This window comes from Podarcis muralis, chromosome 2, assembly GCF_964188315.1.
Source record: "Podarcis muralis chromosome 2, rPodMur119.hap1.1, whole genome shotgun sequence".
Taxonomy (NCBI): Eukaryota; Metazoa; Chordata; class Lepidosauria; order Squamata; family Lacertidae; genus Podarcis; species Podarcis muralis.
The window spans coordinates 61,770,720-61,787,330 of NC_135656.1; the positions used below are offsets into that span (position 1 = coordinate 61,770,720).

The window sequence follows — 16,611 nt, forward strand, 5'->3', positions numbered from 1 at the left end:
TCACTGGGTGACCTTGGGCCAGTTACTGTCTTTCAGCCTATCTTACCTCGCAGAGTTGACGTGGAGATTAAACGAGAAGGGGAGGGAACCATATATGTCACATTGAGCTCCTTGGAGAAAAGGCGGGCTATGAATGCAACCAACAAACTATCCTTGTCTCTGCTGTTATCACTTTTGGCTCCAGCTTTTCTACACCTGTGTTTTTGTATGTGTCTCTAAGTTAGAATGCAGGTCAAAGTGTCCAATGGTTGTGGTTGTATGTGTTACTGATCCCTAGTGCTTTGGGATGTATTCCCATCTTATACAGCTGGCAGAAATGACCAGGCAGCACCATCCACAAAGCACAAGGCCCTTTAATTACAGGCATTAACCTGGAGAAGGGGACGTAATTATAATTAGGGGGGGAAATGAACCAGGAACCAACTAATTCTTCTTAATCATCTGCTTTAATATCTATTCTAATACATTCCATCATGTTGGTATTGTTTTATGCATTCTAAGAGGTGGTGTTTGTCCTATGAAATAGAAGAGTGGGTTGTGGGTTTTTTAAACCTCTTTGCAAAACCGTTCAGTTTCCCTTAACTTGTTCATCACAGCGGGGAGACACACAGGGTAGAACTTATGTGGTCCCAGGAAACAAGAGGGACCCACCAAGTCTTGCTGAATGGAATCAGACTTTAGGATGTTCCTACAGGTTCAGGTGGCAGATCCTCATGGGCTCTGCATTCTCGCCATCGCCGAAACAAGTGCTGAAGAAAGGATAGAACCTGCGTGCCCTGACCTGGTGGAAGGTGAAGAGAAGGGACATGTCCTCGGCATTATAAAAGGCCACCTTCCTTGCCCTGCAGTCCAGCAGGACACCTACTTTTCTCAGCAAGCACCCAGGATTCAGGCGCACCCAGTGAGCGGCTGCAGCCCAATAACGAGACTTCTCCCGCAGCCGTATAGCCCAGTAGCCATTCTTGGGGCATAGCTTGACTCTTGCTGCCCGGTCCACTGAGTCCGCTGCCACTCCCAGGTCCCACTTGGTCTTGGTGCCCACCCAGACCTCCCAGTAATGTCTTCCACTCTCAAAGGACTCCTTTGCCAGCACATTCACACACTGCAGGAAGCGGCTGGGGCTTCTGGGCACAGACTGGGGAGTCTTCCTCTCTGTCACTGCCGTCAGGTCTTTGGACAGGACAAGGTTAGGGTGAGCCGATTCAGGGTCCAAGGTCAGAGGAGCAGGAGCTGTAGGAAGAGAATATACCGGGATTCGGCTACTAATCGAATTAATGATAATTTTAAGAAAGAAACCGGGTAGCGTGTCGTCAAAAGAGTCTATGAACTCTGTTCTGTTCCCATATCCCCAGTATGCTCTGTTGCAATTGGGGGGCGGGCGCGACTCACCTGTGCAGATCGATTTCAGCATCCTTCTCCAAAATATAAACTGCAGAGGTCCATCATACCGGTCCTTGTGCTGCTCTATATTAAAGGCGGTCAACTCTTTCACCTGCACCGCTGGCCTGGAGCAGAAAGAAATGTCTGCTGAGCAAAACAAGATTCCAGATAAGGAAGTTCTGGATTTTAGAAAGTGACTCCTAACCAATCTGAAAGTGCTTCAGCCAGCATAAGGATGGGACAATAAGCCAGTTGCGGCTCGGCCAGTGCCATTTGCTTGGCGCACATAATGGCAGGGAGCGTCCTCAAATTATTGTGGGGGCCAAATCATGTCTTTCCCCCTTTCCTTCTAGCTTTCTAAAAACAGTAGCTAAGGGGCCATCACAAAAGATGTGCCTCTCCTGTCCTTGCAGTCTAAGTACTCCCTGGGATCCTCGGTCAAAGGGCAAAACACTATCTCTACTGAACAACCCCTCTTAGGCAGGTATTTCAAGAGTGAGGTATCTTTGGAAAAGGACGCAACTCCTAGGGGTTTCAGTACACCACCTTGGAGTGGGGTGGATTCTGACATAAGCAGGCCACTGGTTCTCCTCTGCCTCAGTGGCTAAGTAGCCTACTGCCTAGAGAGACAGAAGGTGGGCAACCACAAGTTCCATGGAAGCCAACTTCCAGAATGGAAACATGCATGATAATAAAATAGAATCCACCAGTTTCTGCACAGTACTCCTTAGAAACATGAGCCAAATGCCCTAATTCTCCTCAACATTGACAGCAGCCAAGGAGCAGTCTCAAACCTATCTTCTATGGATGTATTTGCTCTCCTTTCTCCCCAGCAAAGTAAGCTGGGAAATGAACTGCTCTGGCAATCTTTCAGCCAAGAGGTGGGATATGGCTGTGCATGCGAGATTCGCCCAAGTTTAGCCATTAGAGAAGCTTGGCAGCTCCACAATTTGAGAGAGCGATAATCATTTTAAGGCAGGCCACCAAAACACAGCCCCTGGGTGGCTCATTAAACCTGTCCCCTCATCCTTGCCTTCCCAGGCTGCAATAAAATAAAATTAAAAAAGCAAGGTTTTCAAGCAGCTGACAGACAACATTATATGGCAGGTGAGGTGCATTCAGCTTGGTGACCTGCAAAATTTATTTAGGCTCATTTCCCAACCCTCCTTGTCGAACACACAAAAAGAGGCCAGCAGGATCAGTCCAAAGGCCCCGATTCCAGCTTCCTTTTCCCACAGTGGCTAACCAGGTGCACATAGGAAGCTGGCAAACAAGACATGAGCACAACACTCTGCCCACCTGTGATTTCTGGCAACTTGTATTCTGAGGCTATTAGAACATAAACATTGTGTCTAGTGGCCCCAGAAGACCATTCTGAGCATTTCCTTGAAGTAATGTGGGAGGACCTTATGAAAGCAGTTAAATCCTGGGTGCACCTCAGTGCTTTTGGATTTACATACTGAATCCTGAGGTCAGCACACCTATGCAACAATGCCCAGAAGGAGAGATCTGCTATATTCCCCAACAGCTTCTCTCCCAATAATTATTTTCCAATGCTTTAAAAGCTACAGCGATAAGTCCCCCCGCCCAGCTGAGTAGGTAAAATAAGAGGCTCATGAAAACAAAAGCTGCTTTTTTTCTTTCCAGGCACGTACCTAACAGACACATTTTCCACCTGCAAAAAGAAAAAGAAAAAAGAGGAGAAAATTAACAAAACCCCTCACTTAATCCTTATTGCAGCTGCTCAAGTAAATTCTCCTGTCCATTTTTTGCCTCTGTACTAAACTACAGACAATTAAAAACATAATTATGGCCCTACAATTTCAAGTGGCAGCCTGGGAACCACATGGGATGTTGCCTTCAGTTGCATGACGGATGAAAGTTGGTATATAAATGTAATATAATGAATAAATGAATGAATGAGGTGACAGCAAATTCTGAAGGGGTATGGGCTAGTTCTGATATATAAACACTGGCTTCTGTAAGCAAAAGAGAGATGCAAGAGAAGGCAGGTTCCTCATATCACCAAGACTGAAAAGCCTGGAACCTAGATGGTATCACTGTCAGCTGTCAGGAGAGCATGCCATACACACATAACAACATTTCCCTAGTCGTATTGTACCTCTGGCCTGCAAAGAGGCTGAAAATATGCACTATCATGACTGAGAAGTGAGGACATACATTTACTTGCCTATCAAAAGAAATGATAACCCACCTTTTGGCTCTAACAAGCACCCTCAAGGCAGCTTGCATTTAAAATTTCAGAATTATACAAGCAGTAAAATAAAAGCCAAGGGAGTATCACTACCAGCCACCCCACAGGAGTCCGATGATGGAAGGAGATAGATAAGGAAAGGAGTATTTGAGACATTTAGGAAAAAACACACAAGTATTTTCATGCAGACCTGCACAGCACAGCGCAGTATGGTCCGAAGGCACACAATACAGTAACCTTGGCTGAAACTAAGCACTTCATCCCTACTTCCAAGAGTAGCTAGTTCTTACGACAGAACCGGTCTCCAAGCCCGAACTGCTTCTTTATGCCTGTCAGAGGTTAAGGACCATGATTCTCACAGCATGCACAAGCAGATCCTGCTGGAGAAGCAAGCTTAAACCTCCTAGCAAAGGCTACCTCGGTCACTTCACAGCACTATCCTGCTGCAGTAACCGTGGCAACCAACTACGGAAAAGCATCACACCAAGCAACCAGCAATACTTCAATCTTAGAGGGAGATGGAAAGGGCTGCCTCTTACCATGGGGCAAGAGGGGAGGCTGGGGAAGAAAATGGCAGGCACACGTTTTCCTTTATGTTGGAAGTGGCAAATAGAAAGCTGTAATGTTGGGGGTTTTTTTGTGGTGAGAGAAGTGTTCCAGCCACAGTCTCACCTCTGTTTAAAAGAGAGAGGGAATTGGGAGGCCACACTTTTAATGGCAGATAAACTTCTTTACATCTCAATGCAAAGACCAACAGTTATTTGCCTTCTATGACAATGTTATCTGGCAGACATTGACAAGGCCTAATTCTGGTCTAGGGCAGAAAAACATATTGTTGATAGAGACAAACATTTTCAGTCCAGAGTTTAAAATATGGAAAGACTTCTTCGAACACGCATTCTCCCCCCCCCCCCCCACAAAACCATGACCCACTCCCAGGTCTCACTGCATTTTACACAAAGGCTGAATGGTCACCAATCAGGTATGCTGCCATGGTGGATTTCCTGCACTAGCAAGGGGTTGAACTAGATGACCTCTGAGGTCCATTCCAGCTCCGACTCCAGGATTTTTTAAGCCTCACCCCACTTCCTGAATGCATAGAATGAAATACAAGATGACACCCTTGCTTGGTAAATCAATCCATAGAAAACTATAGCGTTTGCCAGTGTGCAGTGTGATATGTGTCTGGGAATGTGGAGAGGATGGAGCCTATGACTGAGAAAACGCGAGAAAATACAAATCTGCCTCCGACACCCATGACCCAAACTCCTCCCACCTCAGCCTTGTAAGCATGATGAGTCTCACCTCCAGCAGCAACGAGTTCCCCAGCTCATCAAGCTTTTTCTGAATGTGCTCCATGCTCTTCTTCAGCTCAGTTATCGCCATACTGAGACGTGTGGCATCTCCGTCCAGCTTCATCAACCACTGTTCTTCCTCTCTGGCCAGCCCCGTCAGCACAGCTCTCTCTTCCTCTTGCAAGATCTGATGAAGATACTCAAATTCTGCCCGGATCTTGGAGTTCACTTCACGAGATGTTGTCTGAAACAGCAAAAGGGCTATGTATGAAAGCAGCATGTTCAGCCACATCCACAGACTTCTGTGTAATTCAAGGAGGATAGTAAAGCCAAAACATTTGCGGGACAGAAAACACAATATGGTGTTGGTCAAGGGGAGAGCAGCCTATGCCCCTTCTAATATAAAACATTTGCATCCATGTTCATTAGCTTCATAGCAATTTTTGCTGTCACAAAGCTAGGCTGCTTCCATAACAGATGTGTACCGTATTTTTCGCTCCATAAGACACTCTTTTTTCTTCCTAAAAAGTAAGGGGAAATGTCTGTGCATCTTATGGAGCAAATGTGTGGTCCCTGGAGCTGAATTGCCCAGGGGCAAAAAGCAGATCATGCTTTTTTTTTTTTTTTTTTTGAAAGAGAGAAGAGGGTGTTGAAACAAAGCCGCTGATCATTTGCTGATCAGGGAGAGAGATAAGGGACGCTAGAGATAAAGGAGGCTGCCTGGGAGGGGGGAGATAAAGACAGCAAACTTGCAAAGGGGGGAAACAGGAAGACTAAAGCAATAAGAAGAGAAACTAGAAGAAAAGGAGGAGCAAAAAACTGTTCCAGCTAAGACACTAAGGCAAACAAGAGGGAAGGGAGTGTTGAAAGGAAACAGTTGATCGGTGGGATCAGAAGAGAGATAAGGGCTGCTAGCAGAGGCTGCCAGGGAGGGGGGAGGTAAAAGCCCATGGATCCTCAGGATTTTTACATTGGGTCACCCAAAATTCTCCATCAGATCACATAGCATGTCCATGGCTACAGCCGACACCAAAAAAATCACACATCCACTGTTTCCTGGGTGCAAAAATGTGGTTACAAAGCACGGATCCACATGGATCCTCAGGATTTTGCATTGGGTCACCCCAAATTCACCATCAGATCACATGTCTGTGGCCACAGCATGAACCACAAAAATCATACATCCACTATTTTGTTCAGAATATATTTTTTCTTGTTTTCCTCCTCTAAAAACTAGGTGCGTCTTATGGTCAGGTGCACCGTATGGAGCGAAAAATATGGCAATCGGGAATTGCCATCCATCATTCAAGAACTGTTTACAAGAAACTGCTGATGCCGTTTCATTACAATACCATTTTTTCTTTGGTCCACCTGTCTTTTTTCAGGAGTGACTGGTGACAACAGTTTGGCCCCATAAAACTTAACTGCATTGCCAGTCTTTTCGGCATGGATTAAACTTTTTCAGAGCTGCTACAGTTTTAATTAGAAGCAACCTTGTGGCGTTTGCCTCCTGGGTGGGTCATAAGGAAAGGGTTAAAATGAGTGTGATGTGATTAGCCAGTGTAAGCAGATAGGAGGAGTTAGAGTTGGAGGTGTGTGAAAATCAGGTGAGAGTGGGGAGCTGGAGAAGGAAGAGGGAGCAACAGCCTGTGGGTTGGTCGAGTTGTGTGGTGAGAGAGTGAGAGGAATTGTTAGGTGGAGTCAGATAGTTAGTTGGGATAATCAGTTTGAAGTTGTTAGGAACGAATAGGACAGTTAAGGAACTAAGATTAAGAAACTGACAAGAAAAATTAACTGAAACCATAAGCTTGTTCATGCCTATAAAATAAACTTGATTATTTGTTAATGTGAACAACTGACTGGACTCTGTGTGTACCCGTGAGAAACGGGCTGGTGGCAGTGAAGAAAGCAATCACAGTGGTGGCACAGGGTCAATAGGCCGTCAAACGTCTGGGGACCCTGTGTGATCGCCACATACCTCTTTATGGCTTATTCCTCTGATTGCTTCCTGCTGAGTGTACCTGATAAATTTCTGATAAATTGCCTCAGGAGTTGACCTTATGTAATCAGTTCCAGAGATGCCTGCTGTTTCTATCCTTCAAAGTTTCCTGCAAGACCATGTGTCTCTCTCTCCATGCTTGACAGAGAACTCAAAGAAGAGATAGGAGAATTTTCTGAACTCCAGGAAGGTTTGGAAACGGATAGACATGTCAGCTTTCCTTCTCCACATAAGAAGTGCAGAGGGAGAGGCAGAGTCTCAGATAAGGGGGTAAAGAGTGGAAGAAAGGCCTGCTATTTCTTTCTCTTTTTTTTATCGATACGGCAGCATGAGTGAGAGTCTGAGATACTCACTCCTCTCCTGTCAAATGGTGCCGCTGATGCTCATCTCTACTATGCGGAGTGCAAGAACCCCAATTTGAGCTGAGCTTTGGCCACAGGTGTCTTGTGGAGACCAGATGCACTCCAGAAGCCCATCCTAAAAGCAGCTTCTCAGCAAGAGGGTCTAGAATTTGAAGCAGAACCTCCAGCAACTCACCACTGGGAGCACTTGTAAATTGTGTAGTGCAAAAGCATCTAATTCTGAAGAATAAAAAGCATATAATTCTGAAGAACAATTTCACAAGGTGGAATGTTCTATCCAGAGCCCACCAGACTGAAATGGAGTGGTGGGTGGTGCCCCTATTCTTGGACTGGAGAAGAATAACCAGAAGCTCCCTCACCTCTTCTGTATTCTTGGTAGCACTGGGTTATTTTGTATTGAATAATAATAATAATAATAATAATAATAATAATAATAATAATAATAATTTATTTATACCCCGCCCATGTATTACAGCCTTTGGCCTCTCTCCAATTTACTACTCTCCTGCAAGCAATTCAGGTTTTTTCACTACAGAGACAAAGAAATACTATCAAAGTACCAATCATTCACATTGTCCATCTTTGTTTTTTTTTTATTTTTTTTTATAATAAATTTTTATTAGTTTTCCATAAATAAAGAATAAACAAAACAAAAACATAGACATAAACAAACAAAAACATGACTTCCCCATACCACCCCTTTTCTGCATTCTTGTTTCAAGATTTTTCAGCAACCCTCTGATCATAACTTAAATATATTTCATGTATTTAACTTCAGTTAGTTATTAATACAACTGTAGTTCTTTATCTCTTATAACTCTGAGCCCCTAGTTTTCCAAATTAAAACAGTTTTTAAGATAAACTTTAAATTTGTTCCAATCTTCATCCACCGCCTCTTTCCCCCGGTCTCGAATTCTGCCAGTCATCTCTGCCAGTCCCATATAGTCGATCACCTTCGTCTGCCATTCTTCCAACGTGGGTAAATCTTGCGTCTTCCAATACTTTGCTAAAAGAATTCTTGCTGCTGTGGTGGCGTACATAAAAAATGTCCTATCCTTCTTTGGCACCATTTGGCCCACCATACCCAAGAGAAAGGCCTCTGGTTTTTTAACAAACGTTCTCTTCAGAACTTTTTTTATTTCATTATAGATCATTTCCCAGAAAGCCTTAATCTTCGGGCAGGTCCACCAAAGGTGATAGAAGGTTCCCTCCGTTTTACTGCACTTCCAACACTTGTTATTGGGCAAATGATAGATCTTTGCTAACTTAGCAGGAGTCATGTACCACCTGTAGATCATTTTCATAATGTTTTCTTTTAAGGCATTGCATGCCGTAAATTTAACACCAGTGGTCCATAACTGCTCCCAGTCTGCAAATTCAATGTCATGCCCAATGTCCTGTGCCCATTTAATCATATTAGATTTCACCATTTCATCTTGAGTATTCCATTTCAACAGCAAGTTGTACATTCTTGACAAATTTTTAGTATTGGGTTCTAACAGTTCTGTTTCTAATTTTGACTTCTCCACCTGGAAGCCTTTCTTTCTGTCCTGTTTAAATACTTCATTTATCTGTCGATAATGTAACCAATCTCTCACCTTAAATTTCAGTTTCTCAAAACTCTGCAATTTTACATTTTCACCATCTTGTTCTATAATTTCACAATATTTAGGCCAATTAGAACCCATATTCAATTTTTTCACCTCTTTTGCTTCCATTGGTGACAACCACCTGGGGGTTTTACTTTCAAACAGATCTTTATACTTAATCCAAACATTATACAGAGCTTTCCTTACCATATGGTTCTTAAAACCTTTATGCAATTTTACCTTGTCATACCATATATATGCATGCCAACCAAATCTATTGTCAAATCCTTCAAGGTCCAAAATGTCTGTATTCTCGAGGAGCAGCCAATCTTTCAACCAGCAAAACGCTGCTGATTCATAGTAGAGTCTTAAGTCCGGCAGGGCAAAACCCCCTCTATCTTTCGCATCTGTTAATGTCTTAAATTTTATTCTTGGCTTTTTGCCCTGCCAAACAAATTTCGATATGTCTTTCTGCCACCTCTTGAAACAGTCCATCTTGTCTATTATTTGTAATGTCTGAAACAGAAATAACATTCTAGGCAATACATTCATTTTGATAACAGCAATTCTGCCTAACAAGGAAAGTTTCAGCCTTGACCATATGTCTAAATCTTTCTTAACTTCTGTCCAACACACATTGTCCATCTTTGACCTCCAACTGTACGGTATTGCATTTCAGATGACATGACTAGTATGAAATACAAAGGCCCAGGTGAAGCCACTTCACGGATGGCATCAAAACAGCCTCAATATATATATCCTCTATCCATGTCTCTCATTATTTGATTTGCCATTTTTTAAAAGTCTTTGCTACACATCACATATGAGGGTTTCCATAGTGAACATCAGGATGCATTATCAGTGATTAGAGTTCATTTTGATTTCAAATTATTCCTTCTGAAGTGCACATTACTTGCAGCTTACCAATGTCAATAGTGTCTAGTAATGCTTCCTAAACTAGGCCACCCAAGTCCTTTTGATGTTGCTGGCAGACTTCAGCCTCAACTAAAACAATATTATGTCTCTTAAAGTTAGGTCAACTCACAGCTCATTCACTTTTCCCTCAACCCTGCTTGTGCTAGGGTATCTTTATCCAACCTTCAATCCCCACCAATTAGAACGGTTGGTGCAGGATAATCCATTTGTGTCGCTAATCACACTGTCTTTGCCTCCTGGGAAATTACTAACTATCCCCACCCCAAACCCATGGGGGTCTTCTGGTACAAACAGATAAGAGCATAAGAAAATCCTGTCTGGATCAGGCCAAAGTTCCATCCACTCCAGTTTCCCATTTCCTACAATGGCCAACCAGCTACCTCTGAGAAGTCCACAAGCAGTGTAAGAATCCAAAAGTCTGCTGGCTCAAACAAATGGAGGATCAAAGGGGAAAACATGTGTGGGAAATGCTTGTTCATATCCTACCTTAAAAAGATCACCCAAGCTTTCCCTTGAAATAGACCACAGCTCCTGAAGTCATATATAACAAGAAGCTGTGGTTCAGTCAAAAGTGAAAGCTTTCGCTCTCATCCTGTCATGTGCAAAGAGAGAGCCAGCATGGAACAGTGGTTAGAGTATTGGCTAGGACCTGGGAGACCAGGGTTCAAATCCCCACTCAGACATGAAACCCATGGGGTGACTTTGGGCCAGTCACGCATCTCAGTCTAACCCACCTCACAGGGTTCTTGTGCGGATAAAATGGAGAGGGGAAGAAGTATATATGCCACTTTGAGCTCTTTGGAGAAAAGGTGGGATATAAACAGAGTAACAAATAAAGGAGAAGATAAGGGAGTGTGAAAGTCAGAAGGTCACCACACTGTTTAGAGACAGATGTCTGAACAGCAACTACACATTGTTGCAACTGCAACCATTTTCTTCCTTCTTCCATGGGACTATAAGGATGTATCTAACCCATTTCCATGTCATAGGTGGCAAAATTATTGCATGTGTGCGCATGCCACTGAGCACTAGCAACAGCAGCTTTCCAGAACAAGCAAACTCAATGGATAACATATGAACACATAACCATCTCTTATCTGCCCATTTGGTCAATCTTCACAATAAAATAATAATGAAACCAACAAACTCTGTGTGTGTGTGTGTGTGTGTGTGTGTGTGTGTGTGTAACATCTGTATGCCAGTTACTATAACTTGCTTCATTTGAAAATTTGCGTTTTCTGATCACAGGTTCTGGTTGCTTTCAGATTGGCATTCTAGGCATCCCTGACAATTGTTTTAGAGTGAACTGTTGCATTGTGTCTCCTCGACTGGTGAAAAAGCCACAGTGCACAATGAGCTCGGAAAAAGCATGATAGGCTTAAATATATAAAGAGTGTGCCTAAATGCTTTCAGGGGCGATTTTATCTTTCAAATGTTTAAATATGACAATAATTGTAACATATCTAGCATAAAAGGAGGAAAGAATGAGACATGAGAGATGGGGATCCTTTTTAATCAAGGACTGGCAGCTCTCCAAAGCTAGCGCCTGCTCAGGCCGGATATCAGCTGCTTTTAGCAGTCGCTGAACCATCTGGCTCCTGTCTAGGACTTGCCCTACCAGCTAATGATGCTCTACTAAGTGCTCATATTGCCAGGAGTCTTGCTGACATATTTCTTTGCTCTGAGCAGCAGACAGACAATTTTACTGGAGATTCTATGGGGTGCTGTTTTGAATTAGCTTGGCACTGCTCCCTTGGACTTTTAGAGCTGAACAAATAATTGTGAATGAAAAACACAATTTCGGAGAGTCACTAATGCCAACAACTCTCAAAGTTGCCAATACACAGAAGTCACTGGGAAGACGCAACCCAAGATGTTAGCCAGGGACTATGCTTAGTTGGCAAATCCCCAGCTGCAAGCTCACCACATAAGAAGTGTCTGCTGGATCAGGCCAGTGGCCCACTGACTCCACCACCCTATTCTCACAGTTGCCAAACATATGCCAATTGAGAAAACACATGAGAAGGACCCAAGCACAACAGTGTTCTCCCCTCCTTTGGTTTCCAGCAACTGGTATGCAGAAGCATATTGCTTCCGACAGTGGAAGGAGACCATATCCCTCAGGGTTGGTAGCCACAAGCAGCTTTCCTCTCCATGAATTTGCCTAATCCTATTTTAAAGCCATTTGCATTGGTGGCCATCACTGCCTCTTGTTTGACTCTGTGCTCTGTGAAGAAGGACATCTATTACACCAACGCTCTAGCCCTAAGGGGTTTCCATTATTCCACTCGGCATGGTGAGTGAGGTGCTACCCCATGGCGAGCATGAAGAGCGGCCAACCCTTCCTTCCTTCCAACTTTGAAGCTGTGGTGGTGGAGGTGGGTGGGGGTTATCCAAGCAGCTGTGTGGCACTCCCTGCCACCTGTCCGGCTAAGAGCTGTTTAAGAACAGCTGCATGTTCAGTGTAACTCCCACTGCGGTCCTTACTTGCTTTGGTGCTGGAGAGGCTGAGGTGGCTCTGATGCCCCTGCCTGAAGATGCTTGGAAAAGACTGATGGGAGTGTTGATGGGCATTGTTGTCCAAAGGCCCTTGGGGTAATCCCGCCTTCCTTGTCCATGACCCTGAGAAGCTTATAGAAAATCAACTTGTCTTGTTTAATTCTGTGTCATAAACCCTGGTGTACAAAAGCTTCCCTCTTCCCTCTATTATTTAAGAGGCATTTTGCTTGTTTCCCCAAGATAAAAACCCAACAGGTTGGATTTGACTAAGTGAAATCTGGCATGTGAAGCCTGGTGACATGGGGAAATTTGAGGTTCTTTGCTGAAGCTTAGTGGCTTTCAGCTGTCTCTCTCTATACCACTCCCAAGTAATTTCCCTACTGCTCAGCTCCCTCTGTGAAAGTGCTGCAATTAGAGGTATTAATCTTCTTTTCTGCTGAGGTGCGTCAGCAGATCAATGGTTATCTGGGCAGATAATTAGTTTGCTCCAACCCCAAAGCAACTGTCATTTATTTGGCGGCTTTATCTTTTTGCCTGTGATTTAAAGCAACCATTGAGATGGGCGGTCACAAAACAGCAAGACGCCCCAATTGCAGCCCTGCTGATTTGATAAGCCTGCCGAGGCCCAGCTTTCAGCTGTTTTCTATTTTTGTCCATTCTTTTCTCTAGTTAAGACTCCCCAATTGATCTCTTCCAGCCCTTTCTCACCGGCAATACAAAAGAGCAACACATCTCTTCCTCTGTAGGGAAGCCTCCACCTTTAGAAACTTTGGCATTTCTCATCTGAGCAAGCCAACACGAAACAAAAGCGACCACAGAAGGAAAAGTGGGGAATGTACTAGTACCAGCAGGGTGCAGATGTTCTCTTCAGCTGCATGCTTCATTCTCATCAGTTTCTCACACTCCACCTGGCAAGACTGAAATGCCTCTTGGAGGTGTGTCTAAGAATGAAATAGATGGATAGATAGAACACTTAATCATTATGTGTGCAACAGTCTCTGCCTATCAATTTTAGAGCCAGGATGGCATAATAATAAACAGAGCAAGGATGCGAAACTTCCGGCCTAGCCGGCTTTCCCACCTCATAGGGTTGATAGAAGAGCAAAATGAGGTAAGTCCTACCTCCCTGAGTTTCTTAAATAAAAGCCAGGGTACTACCCTTAACAATAACTGCCATGTTCTTTTTCTCCTTTAGAATTGACTTCTGCAGCCCCAGCTTTCCTGTTCTTCCATTACTGCTTGATCAACTGCTACCCTTTACCCTTCTGAGGGAAGCACTCCAGGAGGAAAGGAAGTAATAATCACTGTCTTGCCACTCAGCTGCTCACCTGCATTTTTTTCTTGTGTTCCTCAGAGGTGCACCTCCGAACTGTCTCCACTACTCCAGAAACAAGGTACTGGGGACGGAAGGACCTGGTGGGGAACTTTTGCCGGCATTGGGGGCAGGTGGCACTTGCCAATCCCAAACCTCACTCTCCAATAACCCCAGCTGTAAATTAAGCTACGAGAGCATGACTTGCTCAGTGTCACTGACTTACCTTGAAATCCACAAAGCTGAAAATCCCACACTACGCCTATGCTGGGAATTTACCTTCCCAGAATATTTGACATGCCTTTTAGCCTTTGTGCAGAATCAACAGAATATGAAACCCGTGACCTTTGATTAAGCGCCTCACGTGATGTGGTAGTCCAGTGCAAACAATAGTGTTGCAATGACCCAAGACAGCAAAGAGGAATAACTACAGAAAGAATACAATCAGCCATTGGACTGAAACTCCCAGGGAGTTAAGACGCTGGGGTAGGAGTAGGGCAAATTATGCAGGGGAAAGAAATCCACTGGGCTCTGCACAGCCAAATGACAGGCAAGCCATCTGCTGGCAAACTGAGCTGGAAACAGGGAGTTGAGATTTTAAAAAGACACACAAATATCTTTGTCAAAGTGCTATTTGTCTTTGCTTCAGAGGCTGCAGGGGAGACTGCTTGATGGGAGATTCTGTTAGAATCAGAAGGTGACAAATGGAATTTTCCACTTGTCCAGAATTCTTGGTCCAAACAAGTCTGTCCCACACTTCCTTGAATCTTTCTGTACAGTCCCAAGCAACCCTCACACTACTGTACAAGGTACCCCTGCCTAGTTCATATCTGACCATCCTGTTTTGTAGCTAAGTTGACCACCCGAGAGAAATGCCAAGCCCCACAATTCATTGAGGGAAGCACTCCAGGAGGAAAGGAAGTAGTAATCACGGTCTTGCCACCCAGCTGCTCACCTGCATTTTTTTCTTGTGTTCCTCAGAGGTGCACCTCCGAACTGTCTCCACTACTCCAGAAACAAGGTACTGGGGACGGAAGGACCTGGTGGGGAACTTTTGCCGGCATTGGGGGCAGGTGGCAACTTTTGAGCTCTTATCCCAATAGCTCTGGATGCACTCCCTGCAAAAATGGTGCATGCATTCCAGCATGACTGGGTCTCGGAACAGATCATAGCAGATGGCGCAGGTCAGCTCTTCCCGGAGGCTCTGCTCCCCGCTCCTATGGGCCATTTCCTGCACAGACACAAGATACATTCCTCACTCTACCTGCCACAAACCCCCAGACTCCAAGGTCCGAACCTCTCCTGCACATTCACAAAACCCTGCGGTTGCAACACATGCAAACAAGCCAGCTGTGTGCATGGTTCTGTTGCACACTCACACTAAAATGTGGCAGGTACAGAAACAAACAGCTGTCCTTTTAGGTCGGGCATCCCCAAACTCGGCCCTCCAGATGTTTTGGGACTACAATTCCCATCATCCCTGTCCACTGGTCGTGTTAGCTAGGGATGGTGGGAGTTGTAGCCCCTAAACATCTGGAGGGCTGAGTTTGGGGATGCCTGTTTTAGGCCTTTAACAGCAGTAATAAAAGAGTTTTAGGACGACCTCTAACAAATTCAGATGTGCCAAGGAGAAAAGCAGCACCAGATGCATTTCTGCCTATTCCCATGGTTCCCAACATGGGGCACACACCCCACAGGGGGGCAATTTGATTTTTAAGGGGGGCAATTTGAGAATGAGTTAGACCAAGTTAATGGCCTTTTAGACTTCCTCCACCTGAACAGGAGTTCACTTTTTGAATAAGAAGAATTATTAGTGGGAACCACTGGCCTACACGCAAAGGCAGTGTAATGCTTAGAAAGGGTGCCCTCCATACATTGTTGGTCCCACCAGCCCTAGCCAACTTGGCCAAAGGTCAGAGATGAAGGAAGCTGTAAGCTACCCCAGCTTAGTATGTCAGACAAGGGCCCAGGAGACCAGGGTCCAAACCCTCATTCAGCCACCTTGGGCCAGTCACTATCTCCCAGCCTAACCCACCTCGCAGGGTTGTTGTGAGGTGAAGATGGAGAGAGGGAGACCAGGAGCTCCTTGGAGGACAGGTGGGCTATAAATGTAATAACAATAACAATAAATAGGAGGTTGCCACCTTAGCAGCTGCCCTACAGGCAAAAATGCAGCACAACACCTCCACGGCAAGGAAAGCAACACCTGTCGAACTGCTGCTCGTTCAAGGCAAAAACGAGCCTTTTCGTCGGAAGACCCACGGAAGGAGCGAAGCAGACAGTCGGGAGAGCGGAGACGCCAGCTCTCTCTCCCCCCCCCCCCCCCAAATCCCTCTTCCCCCCTGTGCAGGCCACGGGAGAGGAGAAGGGCTGCGCTGGGGCTCCCTGACACCGAGCCCCGGCTCTGCCTGACTTACCGCCTGACGGGGACGCCGCTCTCCTCCGCCGGAACCCCACCCGCCGCCCGCTCTCGCGCTTTGGCTCCCCGCGCGCCACCAACCCTCGGCCCAGGCGCTCCAACTTTCACTTCCCCTGTACGGCGCGCCTGCCCCGCGGTAGCTGAGCGACGGGCGCTCCCCGCCAATTGGGGCAGGCCCTGGGAGGCTGCGTCGCCCTCCATTGGCCGGCGAGGGAGATCTGCTCCGCCGGGGCCCTCGGCGGGTCTCGAGAGCGCGACTAGGACGCGAGGCGGCGGCTTGGCTGTTGTACCAGGCTTGCCCTTGCGGGAGGCGGAAAGGGGCAGTCTCGGCACCTGGTGGTGGTTGTTTTCATAATCGTTTTTATTGATTTTCAAAGATATAAACATAAAACAAAATCCAAATCTCGAGATTACTCTGAATCTCCTGACTTTTCCCCTGTCCCTTCCATGGGTCCTTTTAATTCTATTTTCAACTGCATATCAGTACTTCTCCAATTTTTCATCTTCCTAAGTTATCTATACGTTCTGTTATTTTATTACAGGTGTGTTTAAAATCCTGCTAAGGTTTTGACCTGCTCACAATGATTTTGTATATACATTATAAA

The 16,611-nt window shown here is 45.2% G+C and overlaps 1 protein-coding gene across 1 annotated transcript; it reads right to left on the reverse strand.

Annotated features, from left to right (window-relative positions):
• Window positions 1–427: 427 nt before the first annotated feature.
• LOC114591340 (zinc-binding protein A33-like) lies at window positions 428–16,156 on the reverse strand. Its single transcript, XM_028718266.2, has 7 exons — window positions 16,005–16,156; window positions 14,543–14,818; window positions 13,121–13,216; window positions 4,901–5,134; window positions 3,036–3,055; window positions 1,390–1,505; window positions 428–1,230 (listed from the first exon to the last, which is right to left on the reverse strand). The coding sequence occupies exons 2-7, from the start codon at window positions 14,813–14,815 to the stop codon at window positions 689–691; spliced, it is 1,281 nt and encodes a 426-aa protein (XP_028574099.2). The 5' UTR covers window positions 14,816–14,818; window positions 16,005–16,156; the 3' UTR covers window positions 428–688.
• Window positions 16,157–16,611: the final 455 nt, after the last annotated feature.

What these genes read in the sequence shown, in the direction of transcription:
- LOC114591340 (XM_028718266.2), bottom strand. Translation starts at nt 14,815, where the DNA reads ATGGCCCATAGGAGCGGGGAGCAGAGCCTCCGGGAAGAGCTGACCTGC. An exon ending in GGAACTCGTTGCTGCTGGAG is followed by an intron (nt 3,056 to 4,900) that starts GTGAGACTCATC and finishes TTCTTTTTGCAG; the next exon opens with GTGGAAAATGTGTCTGTTAG. An exon ending in GTGGAAAATGTGTCTGTTAG is followed by an intron (nt 1,506 to 3,035) that starts GTACGTGCCTGG and finishes TTTCTGCTCCAG; the next exon opens with GCCAGCGGTGCAGGTGAAAG.